Source organism: Heterocephalus glaber, unplaced genomic scaffold (assembly GCF_053883595.1).
Source record: "Heterocephalus glaber isolate CG9 unplaced genomic scaffold, H.glaber_assembly_v1.0 deba00001673, whole genome shotgun sequence".
NCBI classification, from domain to species: domain Eukaryota; kingdom Metazoa; phylum Chordata; class Mammalia; order Rodentia; family Bathyergidae; genus Heterocephalus; species Heterocephalus glaber.
Window position 1 is genome coordinate 12,040,642 of NW_028258410.1, and position 15,942 is coordinate 12,056,583.

Here is a 15,942-nt window from a genome sequence, read left to right on the forward strand (position 1 = left end):
AGCTCAGTGCCTACCTCGAAAGCTCAAGGTCCCGAGTTTGATCCCCGGTGCCAAGAAGAAATGTTCAGTGAATAATGCGTCTATGAACATTCTCATGCTTCTTTGTGTGGACATGTTTTCACTTCATTTGGGTAAACACCTAAGAGTGAAATTGGTGGGTTAAATGGTAAATGGATATTTAGCTTTCTGAGAAACTGCCACTCTTTTCCAAATCACTTGTACTATTTTGTGTCCCTACCAACAATGTCTGTGGATTCGTTTTGTTCCAAGTTGGTGTTGTCATTATAATTTTAGTTCTTCTAGTGGTTTGGTATTATCTCATCATAGCTTCATTTTGTCTTTTGTTTTGTCTTTGAGCTCTTTATTTTGAGATAACTTACAGAAGGGCGGTAATGGTGGTATAAGAATTCCCTTATACCTTCTGCTCAACTTCTTCTAATGCACTGACTCTCACCCAGGGGTGGTTTTGCCCCCATGAGAACTTTGGCAGTATCACTTGTCAAAGTAACATTTTTGTTTGTCATATCACTGGGGAGAGGGGCTGCGACTGACCCTAGTGGATGGAGGTCAGGATGCCACTCAATACCCTTTGATGCTCAGGACAGTCTCCACAGCAGTTAACCTGCTCTAAAACTGCAGTCGAGCCAAGAGCAAGAAACACTGCTGTAATATTATCTCAGAGATAAACATACTATATTTATCAAAACTAAGAAATTAACGATGGCATTGGTCCAAGGTTAGTAATAAAACTACAGATTTTACTTGAACTTTGTTGGTTCATAGTTATTCTTTGTTTTGTTCCAGAGTACCATCGAGGGTACCACGTTGTCTTACTGTGCAGCCCAAACTGTCCTCAGATGCGGCATCTCGCCCAGGGTAGCCTCAGACTCGACACCCTCCTGCTTCAGTCTCTGGGTGCTGGGATTCCATTCATGCACTCTCGTGCTTGGCTCATCCTTTTATCTTTAACTTACTTGGGTCTTTATGTTTAAAGTGTGTTTCTTATAAGCAATATCTAGTTAGGTTTTGTCTTTTATAGCCTGCATCAATCTTTTTATTTTAATTGGAAATTTTAGAGCATTTCTGTGTAACAGAGGTGTTGGCAGGTGGCCCAGACCGTGCTTGTGCAGCGTGGTTGCTCGGTCCAGCAGTGACCATCACACTTTCCCCCCGCTGGCCAGAGCCACCTCTGGGCTGTGTAAGGCACGTGGCTCCTCTGCTGTGTGCCCATTGTAGGGAACTGCCCTAGTCTGATCTCTGCTCCCCAGCTGCAGCCCGACTCTGCCCTCCTGGATGTTGCTAAGGCCCTAGGGCCTCAGACACGGACTGTGTCCCTAGCCTTAGGTTCCTTCTGCAAAGCCTGCCTGTGGCTTTCCTAACTTCCTCAAATTGAGTATTAGAGGTTCTTCTCCTCTTATGGTTTTCGTGTTTAATCAGCACAGAAAGTTGAGAAAGTGAAAATACTAAATGGGGAAATGTCTGAAATTTTAAAATTAATCAGACTCCTATAACCTGTACTTCCTCATTCCTCAGTCATTGAGAGGGCTGCCAGACTCCTCTCTGGGCCTTTTCCCCTTCTTTACTTACTTAATTCACTCCTATTGTCAAGGGCTTTTCTTATAAGTCTGTCTGGGCCTGAAGAATTAGTTAGCAAAGCAGAGAAATGGTCTTCCCTTATCTCAAGAAGACCATCTCAAATTCTAATGACTGCCAGACTGGAGGATGTGGGCTCCCAGTTCCTACAGCATTGTGATCCACACAGGGATGATGGTCTTTGGATGGTCCTTGATGGTCCCTATCCTCCTGGACTGAGATTGTGACTCTCCTTTGCTTCAAGTATCTGGTCTTACTACAGTTCCTGGAACTTAGCACCCTTTAGTTAGTGTCACCGAAATAACTGTATGGATCATTTCTTGTCTCCATAGTCAGATTATTGCCAGAGGACTGCTTGATATCTTCCGGGACTTCAGTAACAATGAAGAAGACTTCTTAACAATAATGGAGATTGCAGTCAGATTGTCAGAAGATGCAGGTGTGTATAATTTTATTTTTTACTTGTACATTTCTGAGAAATTAAATATAATCAGTAGTAGCTAAATTTTTCTTTTTTTTTGGTACCGGAGATCAAACTCGGGTCCTTGCGCTTGCGCAGCAGGCGCCGAAACCACTGAGCTAAATCCCTGGCCCTGTAGTAGCTAAATCTAAAGAAACTTGTTTATTAATCTACCAACTTGAAGCAGAATCTGAACATCAGTGGAAATTTTATCATGAAGAATGGGCATCTTATTTTAAAATATCTCAAATTGTCCTTTTTTTTTTTTTTAAAGAAAATTAGAAGGACTAATGGCTATGAATGCCATTTGCCCCGGCAGTTGGGCCTTTTGTATTTCTTGAGTTTTGCCAGACTATTGGTTGCTAAGAAATACCCAATCAAAAAAGGTGCTTTGGATTAGAACAATCCCAGCCATTAGTTTCTCTCACCTGTGATCTCTGTGGGCTAATCTTGATTTTTCTTTCTCTCTCTACCTCTCCGTGATTGCTGTTCCAGAAGAAAAGCACATTGCTGTACAGCAGACACTGTGGCATTGTCTGCCTGCCCACCCCCGCCACACACAGTAGCGACTGTAAGATGAATGAGTAGTGGGTTGCTGGTACTGGCAGCTGCTCTGCAGCCCCCTTCCCTGGACTCATAACAAATGGCGAGCTGTGTCAGAAAGTTGTGGAGATCATAGGCCTTAGGGTTTGATCGTTTTAACTGAAAATAGAAAAATAAGCCTTCCACATAGCTCCCATAGTAGTTTAAAATATTCATATGAATATGACACAATGCTTTTAAAAAGACCCAAGTGGATATTTTGAGTCTTTAAATGGATTCTCTTTGTAAATGAATCACCATTTACAGTGCTGCAGCAATTATATATTTGTGTTAAATTTAATGTGGTATATTGGAGCTAGAGCTGCTCTTTTGTTTAATGGTTTGCCTTAGAAATAATTGGGATGTGTGGATTATAGGGGAGTTCACTTATAAAAGAATTATTTATAATGTATACATTCTGACTGGAATTTAAATAGGCACAATCCATAGGCCTCGCATATAAGCCATTAGTTGTAATAGCTTTTGGATGCAGGCCCAGCATGCAGACTTCTTGCTCCTTCCACGATTTATATATGGCTTGTTATAATGGAGTTGTCATTCTTCTTTTTATGTTTTTATATTGCCATATAGCTTATTAACTTTTTAAGCCTGTCTGTAACATACTCTAAATGGGAAATTATTTTTAAACTGCATTTGTCTAATTTCCTTGATGAAGTATTTTAGTAAGAAAAGCTAGAAACTATCAGTGTATACTATATGAGATGCTTGGCTTATTCTTAATATAATTCTTTTTCTATTTTCTGTTGCTGTAGAGCCCACAGTACGGACTGAGCTGTTGGAACAGATTCCTGCTATTGGCATTTTTTTACGAGAAAACAGACCAGATTTTCCAGTGGTGTTTTCTGAATACCTCATACCTGTGGTAGTGAAGGGCCTTACGGACCCAGACAATCAGGTTTGAAGATTGTCACCTTAAGATCTCTATACTTACTTGTTTAGAATGCAGGGAGCTCTGGGTTCAGTCTTCCATACTGGAAAAAAGGAAAAAAATATCTTTAGAAAATTTTCTTCGGTCTTAATTTAGCTGATATTCATAAGTCAGAAAATACTTCTCAGAGTTAATTGGTTGAGGGAAAAAAGGTCTGTTTGTGCCCAGCTCCTCTCATCATACAGGAAGATAGGCTGCCCTTCTTACAGATGGAAGATTTCTTGTTTTCTTTAATCTTTTATCGAGGAAAATTTCTAATGCACATAGCAATAGAGATAATATTCATATACCCTTCATCACTTCAGTGATCATTAACATTTGATCAGTGGTTTTTATCTTACCTAGTTAAAATCTAGCATAGGTAAAAGCTATTCCTAGATACTCTGCCACTTTTACTGTAAATACTTTAGTATGGCTAAGAAATAAAACTTGCTTTTAAAAACATGATGATGATGCTATTATTATAATTATAAAAATTAGTCATTGGTCAGATTGTTCCAGTTTTCTTATAAATGTATTTTGTGGAGATGATCTGTTTAAATCAGAATACAAGGGAAATCCACAGGTTGAATTTGATTAATGTATGTATTTCTTAAATCTCTTACGTTTGTGACCATTGTCTATCCCCCTTTCCTGTCTATTAACTTGTTGAGGAAACCAGGCTGTTGGTCTTGTACACTTTTTTGCATTTTTGGATTTGATTGGTTGCGTGTCTAATGTTAAGATGTTCCTCTATTCCAAGTATTGTCTCGTCACGCCTCTTCTCTTCTCCCCTCCCCTCCCCTCCCCTCCCCTCCCCTCCCCTCCCCTCCCCTCCCCTCCCCTCCCCTCTCCTCCTCATACCCAGTACCCAAGTATTTTCTGTACTGGTAGTTAAGTCTAGAGGCTCTATCAAACTCAGATTTTCTGTTTTTAGCAAAAATACATTGTTATTTGGGCTGAAATTTTCTTGTTGTATCAATGCAGGAAGCATGAAGGCTTTGGGTGGTTGTTTTTCTGATGTTGAGTTGGTTCCTGGTGCAGCCTGTCTTTCATATAAAGCTCCCATTGACCTATGAGCAGCCACTGATGGTCACTTCCAAGACCTTATATTTCACTAGAGGTTGTACAGTTCTGATTCTCTAATTCTATCATTCCTTCTTAGTTTAATGGCTAGAATTATTCTGTGGAGAACTTTTCCTGTCAACTACTTGGTAATCTTGAAAATTTATCCATATAGAAAAAAATAGGATAAATGCTTTATCCCCCACTCTTTTTTTAATCAGTTTACTGAATAATTAGTTGGTGTCCTAATAATCTACAAAACTTACCTATTAGGTTTTAAATATGTTTGTTTCCAGCACTATGAAATTGAGAATTTTAACATATTAGATATGTTTCAGTCTATTGTGGGCATTATTCTTTTTGATGATCAAATTACCCCAGCATTGATCAGTGGGAGCCTTTCAAGTTGGGTCCAGACATGACTTAATAGACTTTGATAGTTCACCTCCACCCAGAGTTGACCATTTCTCCAAGGAGCCCAGGTTCCTTTATAGAGAAAATTATAGGAAACCAGAATATATAGGTACTAGGGATGCTCATGGCTCTAACAGTGAGGATTGCTTCTAGTGACAGAGCAATTTCTTTTTTAAAATAAAATGTCTCGTAAATTTATATTGATATTTCCAACTCAAATTTAAGATTGCATGGGTTTTACTTAACTTCATTGATTTTGTAATCGTATTGTTTTTTACAAAATGATACATAATATAAATGTATTGTCACATGGTATCAATCTTGCTTTTTTTTTTTGGGTACGGGGGATCGAACTTGGGTCCTTGTGCTTGTGAGGCAAGTGGCGGAACCACTGAGCCAAATCCCCGGCCTCGATCTTGCTTCTTAATGACATAAACGTGTGTGTATTCAAAATGAAAACTCTAGTAGTTATTACTAACAATGTGATAGGATTACTGAATATGGTTTAAGATTTCTTTAGAATTCTTTTCGTCTTTGGGCCACTCCCACTAGAGACACAGTCGCATTCATTTTGCCTATGCTTAAAAGCTTAAAGTCACTTGCATTAACCTTCTCTTTGCAGTTAAGTCACCAGCTTCATACAGAATTATGTTCATTTGTTTATTATTGTGTGTGTGTATTTTCTTCTTTTTCTTTCTCTTTTTTTTTTTTGAAACAAGGTCTGTGTTGCCCAGGCTGCCCTTGAACTCCTGGGCTCAAGTGAGGCTATTTACGCTTACTGCCTCAGCAGTCTGAATAGCTGGGACTACAGGCACATACCACTTTGTTTTTTTTTAAGACTGTTTGTTTATTTTGAATAATAGCTTTAGGTTTTATATTTTGATTTACAGTTATTTTAAATGTTTACTTAATTTCCAAATCAAAACTCTAAATATATACATATATATATATATGTATATATTTGGAGAAGTCTGACTTCATTTCCTATTCCTCTTACCTGTTCTGTCGTGTCTTTTCTGTTACCTCTCTACGTAATCATTTGTTTTAGGTTTTGGCTTATTCTCATTTCACCTTGAACTGTGAACTCATGTTCTGTAGCCCTGTCCTTTCTCAGGTGCATGATACCACACCCTTCTGTTGCTCTGCCTTGCTTTCGCTGTCAGATGTACCTGGACTCCAGGCCACAGCCATCTGGGGAGTTTCGTTTTGCCCCCTTTACCGATAGTGCCCGTACTCTGTAGGGGGGACAGAGCATAGCTTATTATTAGCATTGGTGTTATTTCTAGTCTTTTCTCCTGTAAAATTTCTACAAAGAATAGCCTTGCATGATTTCTGTTTGTGCCAGTGCACTTTGAGGATGGCTTTCCACAAAGGGTAAATGTACTTAATTTTTTTTTTTTTTTTGGTACTGGGGATCTAACTCAGGATCTTGTGCTTGTGAGGCAGGCAGTGGCACCTCTGAGCTAAATTCCTAGCCCCTTAAATTTTAATGATGTGCCATGTTTTCATTATTTTCAAGAAATTCTAAAATTTTGGTTTATATTTCTTCCTCAATCCAGTGTTGTTGTTGTTGTTTTTTTTAAAGGAGCAGGCACTCATTTTTAATTGTTAAACAATGTGACAGGATAAATGGAATTTACAGATAAGGAAAAAGTCATCCTATTTCCACTCTGCTAACATGAGTATTTTGATTATTTTTACATTCTCCTCTCTAGGTGCTTGCATTTTTTTCCACCCAGTTCTGATCATAATGTGATGCAATTTCTTCCATTCATTCATTTACTCTGACAGTTTCTGAGTGCCCATTAGGAGCACAGCGCATGCTTTGTGGCTGGGATAAAGAGATGAGCAGGACAGATTTTCTGACCTCCGAAAGCTCATCTCTGGGACACATACATTTTCCTCTGTTTCTTCATAATCTTCATCTTCTTAATTGTGTTGAGTGCTTAGATTTTTTTTCAGCTTTTTTGTACCGTAGGTAACAGTGAACATTGTAAAGGATTCAGTTTTGTTCTTCTGTTGAGTTTTCTTTTTCCTTCAGATACATTCTTTTTTTTTTTGTATTAAATTCTTTTATTGGGACATTGTAGGTATACAACACAATTACATTTCTCATTGGGAATTGTACTTTTATATAATGCACCTTGGTTCTTATTTTTCCCCATTCTTAGCCCTCCCTTCACGCCCTCCACCCTTCCCTATTTACAAAGACTTTATTTCCATTTTTTCCATTTCTCATCATTTTTTCCTTTCCCTTCTTTCCTTTCCCCTGTGCCTCCCACTACCCCTACCCCTTTGGGCCTTTTATTCCTATTTTACATTATCAATTATTCATTCTAATAATTGGTACATTTTAGGTATACAATATAATGACATTCATCATTGGAAATTTGCACCTTTACATAGTCTCTCTTGGTTCTTATTTTTCACCCTTGCTCAGCCCTCCCTTCAACCCCTCCAGTCCTCCCTATTTACAAAGATTTTGTTCCTATTTTTCCATTTTCTCATATTAATCCCATTCCCTTCTATCCTTTCCCCTAGCCCTCCCACTTCCTTCCCCTTTGCCTCTTTTCTTCCTATTTCACATTGCCTATTATACATTCAGTCCTTATTTACACTTTCAGTTTCTCACACCAGAGAAACTATTCGGTATTTACACATGTGTGTCCTGTTTATTTCACTTAAGAGTATTGCCTCAACGTGCATCCACTTAGCTATAAATGTCTCTAATTTCTCATTTTTTGTGGCTGAGTAGTACTCCATTTTATAAAAAACCACATCTTCTTTATCCAGTCTCCAGTTGATGGGCATTTGGGCTGTTTCCAAGTTTTAGCTATCACAAACTGTGCTGCTATGAACATGGGTGCACATATATCGCTGTGGTATGATTCTTTTAATTCTTTGGGGAAGATCCCCAGCAGGGGAATAGCAGGGTCAAATGGGACTTTCAGTCCTAGTTCTTTGAGGTCAGATACATTCTTGAAAATGAGATTATACTGGGTTAGGAGATTGACATGGCCTTGATCTTTGTCATCTATCATTGTCACATACTCTGTTCTGGAAGGGTAGAACAGAGAGTGAGGTTTGATTCTAGGATCTCGTTTGGTGCCTGACATCTGCTTTGTGTTTCTGAAGAGGTGCATCAGTAGGTCGTCAGCCCAGCCTGCTTCTCCACTACAGCCTTCACCCCACCGCCCCCTGTGCCTGTCACCTCCTGACCCCCCGCCAGCTGCCTTGTCCAGAGCTGCTATGCTCTGAGCTACCAGAGCTCGCCTTCTCCTCTCTGACTACTACCTGCCCTCCTTCCTCTCTCCCACTACCCTGGCCTTCCAGCCCCTGGAGGCTTCTCAACCCCATTGTCCACCTTCCTTTACTTCCTGTTTTTCCTCAGCTGATCTCTTATCCCACCCCCTCAGGCCCATCCCTACCATCACCTCTGTTATTTTGCCCCTCTGCCAGCCCCAGTCCCCTTGTCCACTCCTGGTTGCTAAGCTTGGTGGGAGGGAGTCCCATCATACATTGATTGGTGCCATTGCAAATATATTGGTTCCAATTGCAGTTGGACTTGCAGTGTTGCTTGACAGTCCTTTTCTTTCTCCCTCGTCAGCTGCTTTTCACATTATCTTTGGCAGCTCTCTTAGACCTTTGCCACTTTCATCAGGCTCTCTCACCTTGCTCTGCCTTGCACCAAGCAGGTGACCTTGTCTTCTTTTTTTTTTTTAGGTACCGGGGATCGAATTGCGCTTGCGCAGCAGACGGCAAAACCACTGAGCTAAATCCCTGGCCCTGACCTTGCCTTTTATATCATGAAAAAATAGAGGCCTTCAATCTTCATCCCCTATTGCAGTGAATGGAACCACCATCAGCTTTATTCTGTTTCCTTGAGCTGCAGCCTCAGAACCATCAAAATCTCTCCCCCTCACTTCTTACATCCAGTGAGATCCAAGCCATGGATCTTTGTTTCTATCATAAATACATAACCGTGAGGGCACCCCTTCCTTTCTAGTCCAACTATCTTTAAATCCAGAAGTGTGAGGAAGTCAGTCTTACTCAGCCAGTCCTCAGACCTGTCAATGCCTGAGGCACAGCCCAGACTCCCTCCTGTGCTGCCTGTCCGCTGTCCTGCCCTCAGCCCTGCTGGAATCTGCTCGTTTTGACCTGCCTGCTTCCCCAAGGCCCCTCCTCTCTTCTCCTGTCAATCTTCACCTCACAATAGTGGACGCCAACCTTTGAAGACATCCACAGTGGGGGCCACTTGTAACAGTGTCCAGAAGTCCCCAGTGAGTTAGAACTCTAGCGTGTCAGAGACATGAGTTGTTTTGCTTATGGTGATGGGTTTGCCAGCTCTGCCTGGCAGCTGCTCTCAGGCTAGCCTGTTCATCAGCAGGTATTTTCCATGGCTGCTGAACATCAGTCACTCAGGTGAGGAGATCTAGTCACAGCACAAGGGGCTGATACCCATATTCTTGTAAGGACTGCTGCCACCACTCACAGCTACAATTACTTGAGTTGTCACGGGGTGATGGATACTTTCCCCCAGAACTGGTGTGAATGGTGTCCTGCCACCCTGGGAAGTATGGTGAATAACACTTGTTAATTCATTCCTCAGAAGTGAGGAAACAGGCGCAGGATGGTGGGGGTGTGGGTATTGGGTTAGTGGCTAACTGGAAAAGGAACCCTGGATGTTAGTTCTGGTTTCTGAGGCTTATCTGTTGTCTGTTTGGGGATTGTGGAGTCTCTTCTGTGCATTATAACCATAAGCTTTGCTCCCATTCTCGAATGTGAGCCCCTGACTATAGGATCAGGTCTTGCTTTCTTGACCTCTGTGATTTAGCAAAGGGTCTGGGATCTGGTGGCATTGTAGTGAACATCTGTGGATCTGGATCAGCCGTAAACTCTCCATTTCATCTAGTGGCCACGTTTTCTCTGCAGTCTGAGCACCTGCCCTCTGCTCAGTCAAGTGCCATCGCAGGTTGAACGTTTTCATTTTCACTCTCTTGGCCTGTCTTCCTGGCTCACATCTTCCTGCTTTTCCAGCTGTCTCACTGGCCTGTCTTCTTCCATTTTGATCTTGCCTCTATCTCCTTCCTCTCTGTGTTCCTCGGGCTTGATCCAGGATGTGCCACCACCTCCATTTCCTACCCAGCTTCCTGGAGGAGGCTCTGCCACAGCCTCAGCCCAGGCTTTTCTGTTCAGCCTCCTCTGAGGCCCCTCCCTGATGTTCTGTGGTTAGCTCCTGCGCCACAGCTGCAGCTCCTGGAAGCCACTGATAGGCATCTGGCATGAACTTGACTGTGCTGCTCCCTGGAAAATCCAGTGCTTTCGTTTTTTTAAAAAATTAGTTTCAAGTTTTTAAATATCTTGAAATTTTTAATCACAGAAGAGAAGACTCATGAGCACTCATTCATACCACTTATATTCAACTAATGTTCACATTTTGCAGTCTTTCTTGATACCTTTTGTTTTTGATTTAGAGATTGTAGCTGTGGTTGGTTACAAGTGCTCTGCATCCTTCCCCTTCCATAGGAAACTGCCATCCTGTCCTAGGTTTTCATAGTCATCCTGCTTATGATGGTGACCTTGAGGAAGATCTTATCTCATGTTGGGTGCTTTAACACCTTAAATGGTGTCAATTATGCCTTCTACCTGCCAATTGCTTTATTCTTCTCTGTTTTAGATCCATCAGCATTGATCTAGATAACTCTTGGTCATTCATTTTAAATGTTTTATGGCAGTGGATTTATGTTTCCCCCACAATTTATTTATCTGTATAGTAACTTCTGTTTTTTCTTTGCTTCGTGCATTTGCTCCATTTGTCACTGTTAACCACTTTTGAGTTTTTGAAGAAAGTTACTGGATACCTGTCAGGTGTGTCACATTGCTCCACCCCAGGCAGTGGAAGAGGTGACTGGACAAGACCTTCAGTCCTCCTGGGGCCCTGTGCTGAGGCCCTTGAAACACTCCCCCTCTTACCTTCTGGGGAGAATGACTTTAGTGACAATGATAGCCAGCATTCATTTTGACATTCTGTGTCCAGGCCTTGTTCTTAGCCCTTTGTGTTTTTATTCCCACAGCAACCCTGTGACATTGGTAGCCTTCTCTTTTAGCCTTTTCTTCTTGTTTTTCTCTCATCAGGACGTTTGTGATGGCATTCAGGGCCCGCCCAGCTAATCTTGGGTGACTTCAGCATCCTTAGTTTAATCACATCAGCAATCACAGGCCATCAGTGGCCTTTTCCAAAGAAGGCCACTGGGTTGCCTTTCTGTCTCTGTGACAAAATACCTGAGATAATCTTTTTTATTTTTTTTTGGTACTGGGGAATGAACTCGGGACCTTGGGCTTGCAAGGCAGGCGCCGGAACCACTGAGCTAAATCCTCAGCCCTGAGATAATCTTTTAAGGAGAACAGGTTTATTTTGGCACATAGTTTCAGAAGTTTTAGTCCATGGTTTGTTGGCCTTATTGATTTGGGGTCTATAGTGAGGCAGAATGTTTGTGATGGGAACCTGTGGTGCAACAAAATTGCAGACCTTGTAGCAGTCAGCAAAAAGCGATGAAGAAAGACTTGTGTCCCTGGAGTTCCTTCTAGGGCACATCCCTAGTGATGTAACTTCTTTCAATTAGGTCTCACCACTCTCGCCTAGCAGTGCCACAGGCTAGAGACCAAGCCTTACACACATAGGTCTTTGAGGATTCCAAGATCCAGACTGTAACCGTCCTATCCATAGATCCCAGGGATTTGATATGGATATATCTTTTGGGGAGTCATCACTGTTCTTGGCAGACTCCTGTCTTTTGACATCTGGCTTGATGAGTCCACTGCTCAGGGCCTTTCCTTCCCTCCTGTGGTCCTCTCATGTACTCAGCTCTTGACACATGCCAGACCCTCAGTCAGGGTTTGACACCTCAGAGTCCTTGTGGATGTTTGTTTTCCTCTAGTTGGACCCCCATCCTGTCTCCTGTGCTGGGTAGTAGTGCTGGGTATCACCTTTCATCTGCCTGCCAGCCTGAGTCCCATCCTTCCCTCCTGGATGGTTGTAGTCGTTTCCTTGCTGACCTTTCTACACTCAGTCTTTCTTCGCCTGGCCTCCAATTCTGTCAGAACACTGCTGTCAGAGTGATCTTTCTGAAACACTGTTTTCCTCTGTCTCTTTTTAGAAGTGTCAGTGTTGTATTGCTTCTGTGGCAGCAGTGTCACAGGCTTGCCCTCTCATAACCTGCTATCAACTGATCACCTGTGACTCTGTCTTTATACTTTGGGGTCTGTTACTATTTTTTCCCCTTCATATCATAGTGATAGATTGGGTATATTATTATTTTTTCGGCACATGGGAATAATATTTGCTTTCTTTTCCCTAAACAGTCTCTGGTTTCTTTGGATCTCTCTGAGATCTGCTTGCTTACTTCATGGCAGTGGCAAAGGACAGGAGTTCCTCTGCCCTCATCTTCTGTCAGCCAGGCAGCCTCCCTTTTCTATAATAGTGTCTTCCTTGGGCCCCTTCCCTGCACCAGTTACAATTCATGCCTCAGGCATGCATGTTCAGCTTTACAAGGCTCAGGAGGAGGATGCTGTGTTTTTCAGTCCTATGGCTGTGGAGGAGAGAAAAGGCTCGTTGTCACGTCATCCATTTGTTCCCCAAATCCTAATAGGTAGAAAAACATTGTGCTTCATGCGGCCAGGTCCTAAGGGTATGCTGAAGGGCAAAGGACAAATCAGACATGGTACCTCCCCTCTGAGTTCATCCTCTGTACTGGGGAAGACAAGTGGCGATTATGAATCACATAGGAAGAAAATTTATGCGTGTATATTTGTACTTACATGCAAAAGTCTGGGATAAGAGCTATGAAGAAAAAAAATGCAGGGCACTCTTCTGAGTATAAATTGAGGACCTGGCTTAGGGTTGACAGGGCCTTTGGGCTGAGAGCAGAGTAGTAATAGCATTACTTAGGCCTCAGGGGCCTCAGGGGCCTCAGGAAGAGGAAACCAAAGGGCAGGAAGACCAAGTGGCTCACATCTAAATTCAGGGAAGGACAGAGGGTTGGCTTGAGAGTTCAGTCTTGATCCTGAGAGCTCTTCTTGTTTTGTTTTTCACTTTTTGCCTTTTTTTCTCCCTCCTCCAGGTTAGAAAATCCAGTCAGGAAGTGCTGCTGATTCTTCTGGAACAAGATCTAATTTTCCAGGGAGATATTGAAAACAAAGTATGTTCGATTCTGCTGGAACTGTCTGCCCCAGAAAGTGACGATGAATACAGAGCAGAAGCCGTGAGTGTAAGTCTATTCAGGGAATGATTGTCAACACCAGTTGAGCCTGTCCTATCTGTTGGCTTATACGTGATTTGAAGCGTCATATGCGTTCAGTTTTGGCCAGCATATTTCTTATAACAAGATAGTCAGTGACTTGGCCTAGATCAGAGAAAGCTCACTGTGCAACCCTGAATCTGTTTTGGGAGCACCAGTTGTTTTAAGAAGGTGAGGCTGAAGAAATCAGGGTAATGTGGGCATAGTGAAGGCAGCTGGCCTGGGCTCTGCTGGTAAGATCCTAAGGCTGACAGGAAAGTCCTTGAGTCTGCTTGGATCATGGACCTTGTTTCTCAAAGTAAGGAACCTACTATGCCATGTGAGATAATTTTAGGACAATTAAAAGATTTTAGTAGACCTGTGTGTCTGTTTTATCAACTAGCGAAAGAGTAACGTAGGTTTGTAAGCAAATAAGAAAAGTCACTGTGAAGAATGCAGATAATGGCAAGATGTTTATAGCAGTCTGAGAAAAGTAAAGAGCAGTGATGGTGAACCTTTTAGAGCTTTCATTGATACAAAGAGCCCACTGGGGCACGCATGCCATAGGTTTGCCACAACTAGTGTAGTGTGTTTGTGTTCATATCAAGTAAAGATATACTATGAAGGGAATACTATAGGTATATGTCTTCTACATTTATAGGTTTTTTGTTTGTTTGTTTATTTTTGAGACAGGGTCTCACTATGTAGTTCAGCCTGGCCTTGAACTCACTATATAGTTCAGACTGGCCTCAAACTTGTGGCAGTCGTCCTGCCCCAGCCTCCCAAGTGCTGGGATTCAGGTATGTGCCACCAAGCCCAGCTCTACTTTTATAGCTAACAGTATGATATCCTGGGATGTGTGAGATTCTGCACTCACTGTTACATGATTGTGCTATCAGGACTCTCATCTCACTCCTGGAGCTTGCTTGCAAACTAGTGGTTGATGAGCTAGTGCTGGCTTTTACTGCCCTTGGGCCAGATTCCCAGCCTGTCCTTGCATTTTTTCTTCTGTGGCTCAAGAGGAGGTCATTGTGAGCCTCTGGTCTTCAGCTTCTCCACTGTCTCTTGTAAATGATGACGTGACCCTTTCTGTTTGCATTGTGGAAACGCATTGCTTCAGGCACATTCCAGCATTTTAGGAAGAAATTGTACATAATGATTTAAAAAGTCATAAGCTTTGATTGTGAGTACAATAAAAGAGAGAAAATGTTTGTTTTCTTGTTTAGAAAAGAATAACACTAGAGAAAGGAATTATTTTCTCTTCCCAACTACAAGTACATTACATGCCATGGAGCTAAAAAAAATTGTATTGCAGCATCAGAACATTTGGCAATTATTCTTCATTTATGTGAAAGTTTTCTTCAACTGTGCATTAAAGGTCTGGCTTTTTAAACTAATTTAATTTTTTGCATATTCCATATGTTTATAAGATGAATCAGGCTGAAGAATAATTGATTATTAAAATTCAAATTCTCCAGGGTTCTTTTATAAATTTCAAGTTTCTCTACAAGAAATTCAATTTAGGGCTGGGGATTTAGCTCAGTGGTTTCTCCGCCTGCTGTGCAAGCACAAGGACCCGAGTTCGATCCCCAGTACCAAAAAAAAAAAAAAAAAGAAAAAAGAAATTCAATTTATTTTGCAAAATGAACCTGTATAATAGCATTTAGCTGAGGTATTTGGCAGTTGAGTAGTGAACTTTGCCAACTAGATCTTTTTCATTTGGAAGTTGGTTAGGCGAGTTTCCAAGGTTACAACTGACAACCAAATATCTTATCCCTGAAGACTAATAATACATGAAAAATAATGCTAAAGGCATTTCTGCATGATTTTTGTTTTGTTGTTTCCAAATGCTCCATTCTTGTCAGCAATATTCTTTTTTGGTAGAAATATTTAGAAACTATAACAAACCTTCCAGAAGCTATCTCCACAAATCACTTGCAGAACAAATTAATTCACATAAATTTTGTTTTTATTCAAAGTGAGCTGCTGGTATCACGGCTTGAATGTGTAAGCTTTTAAATGAGGCTGCAAGAGCGGAAGTGGCCTTGACCCCCACAGTCTGCCCCAGGCCAAGTGTCCATCTTCCTTCACTCCCGACTCTGAAGGGCCTCTCTTTCTCTTCTCTTGGAGCCCTCATGGGAGCAGGATGTGGGGTGTCTTGTCTAGCCTGTGTGCACTTTGGTCCATCTCTTCCCCCCCAGAGCCTGGAGGCAAGGACCTTAGAGAAGACACAGCCCTATGGCCCCAGAGAGCTGCAGAGCACAGAGCTGACACCTTTTCTGGGGGAAATGACCATCTGGGTAGAATGTGATTCCACCCTTCAAAGACCATAGTGTGTTTTTTAGGGTTTCCTGGGAGAGCAGTGTTGCCCATTAGCTGGCCTGCGAATGATAGCCCAACACATGGAACCAGTCAGTGTGTGTTTGTTAGCCTGGTGATTCAGGGAGCTGTTAACTTGAGGGTTGACAGAGGTGGAAAGAAGGGGATTAGGCTAGGCTGATGTCCTCTGTGTCTAGGCCTGGCGCTGTGTCTCTCTCTGTCTCCAACCCCCGCGCCCCCTTCCTCTCCCCCATCTTCTCCCTTTTCTACAGTGCCACCAGGCCTGGCAAGGGCTCTCTTTGAAG

At 42.0% G+C, this 15,942-nt stretch overlaps 1 protein-coding gene across 10 annotated transcripts in view; it reads left to right on the plus strand.

Annotated features, from left to right (window-relative positions):
* The window catches only part of LOC101710030 (serine/threonine-protein phosphatase 4 regulatory subunit 1-like), a 96,960-nt gene that overhangs the window by 46,415 nt on the left and 34,603 nt on the right, over positions 1-15,942 (plus strand). For all 10 annotated transcript variants that reach the window (XM_004840935.4, XM_021255162.2, XM_004840937.4 and 7 more), the window contains 3 exons: positions 1,926-2,032; positions 3,409-3,551; positions 13,163-13,309. In XM_004840935.4, coding sequence (XP_004840992.3) covers positions 1,926-2,032; positions 3,409-3,551; positions 13,163-13,309 — 397 coding nt within the window. The remainder of the gene's footprint in view (positions 1-1,925; positions 2,033-3,408; positions 3,552-13,162; positions 13,310-15,942) is intronic.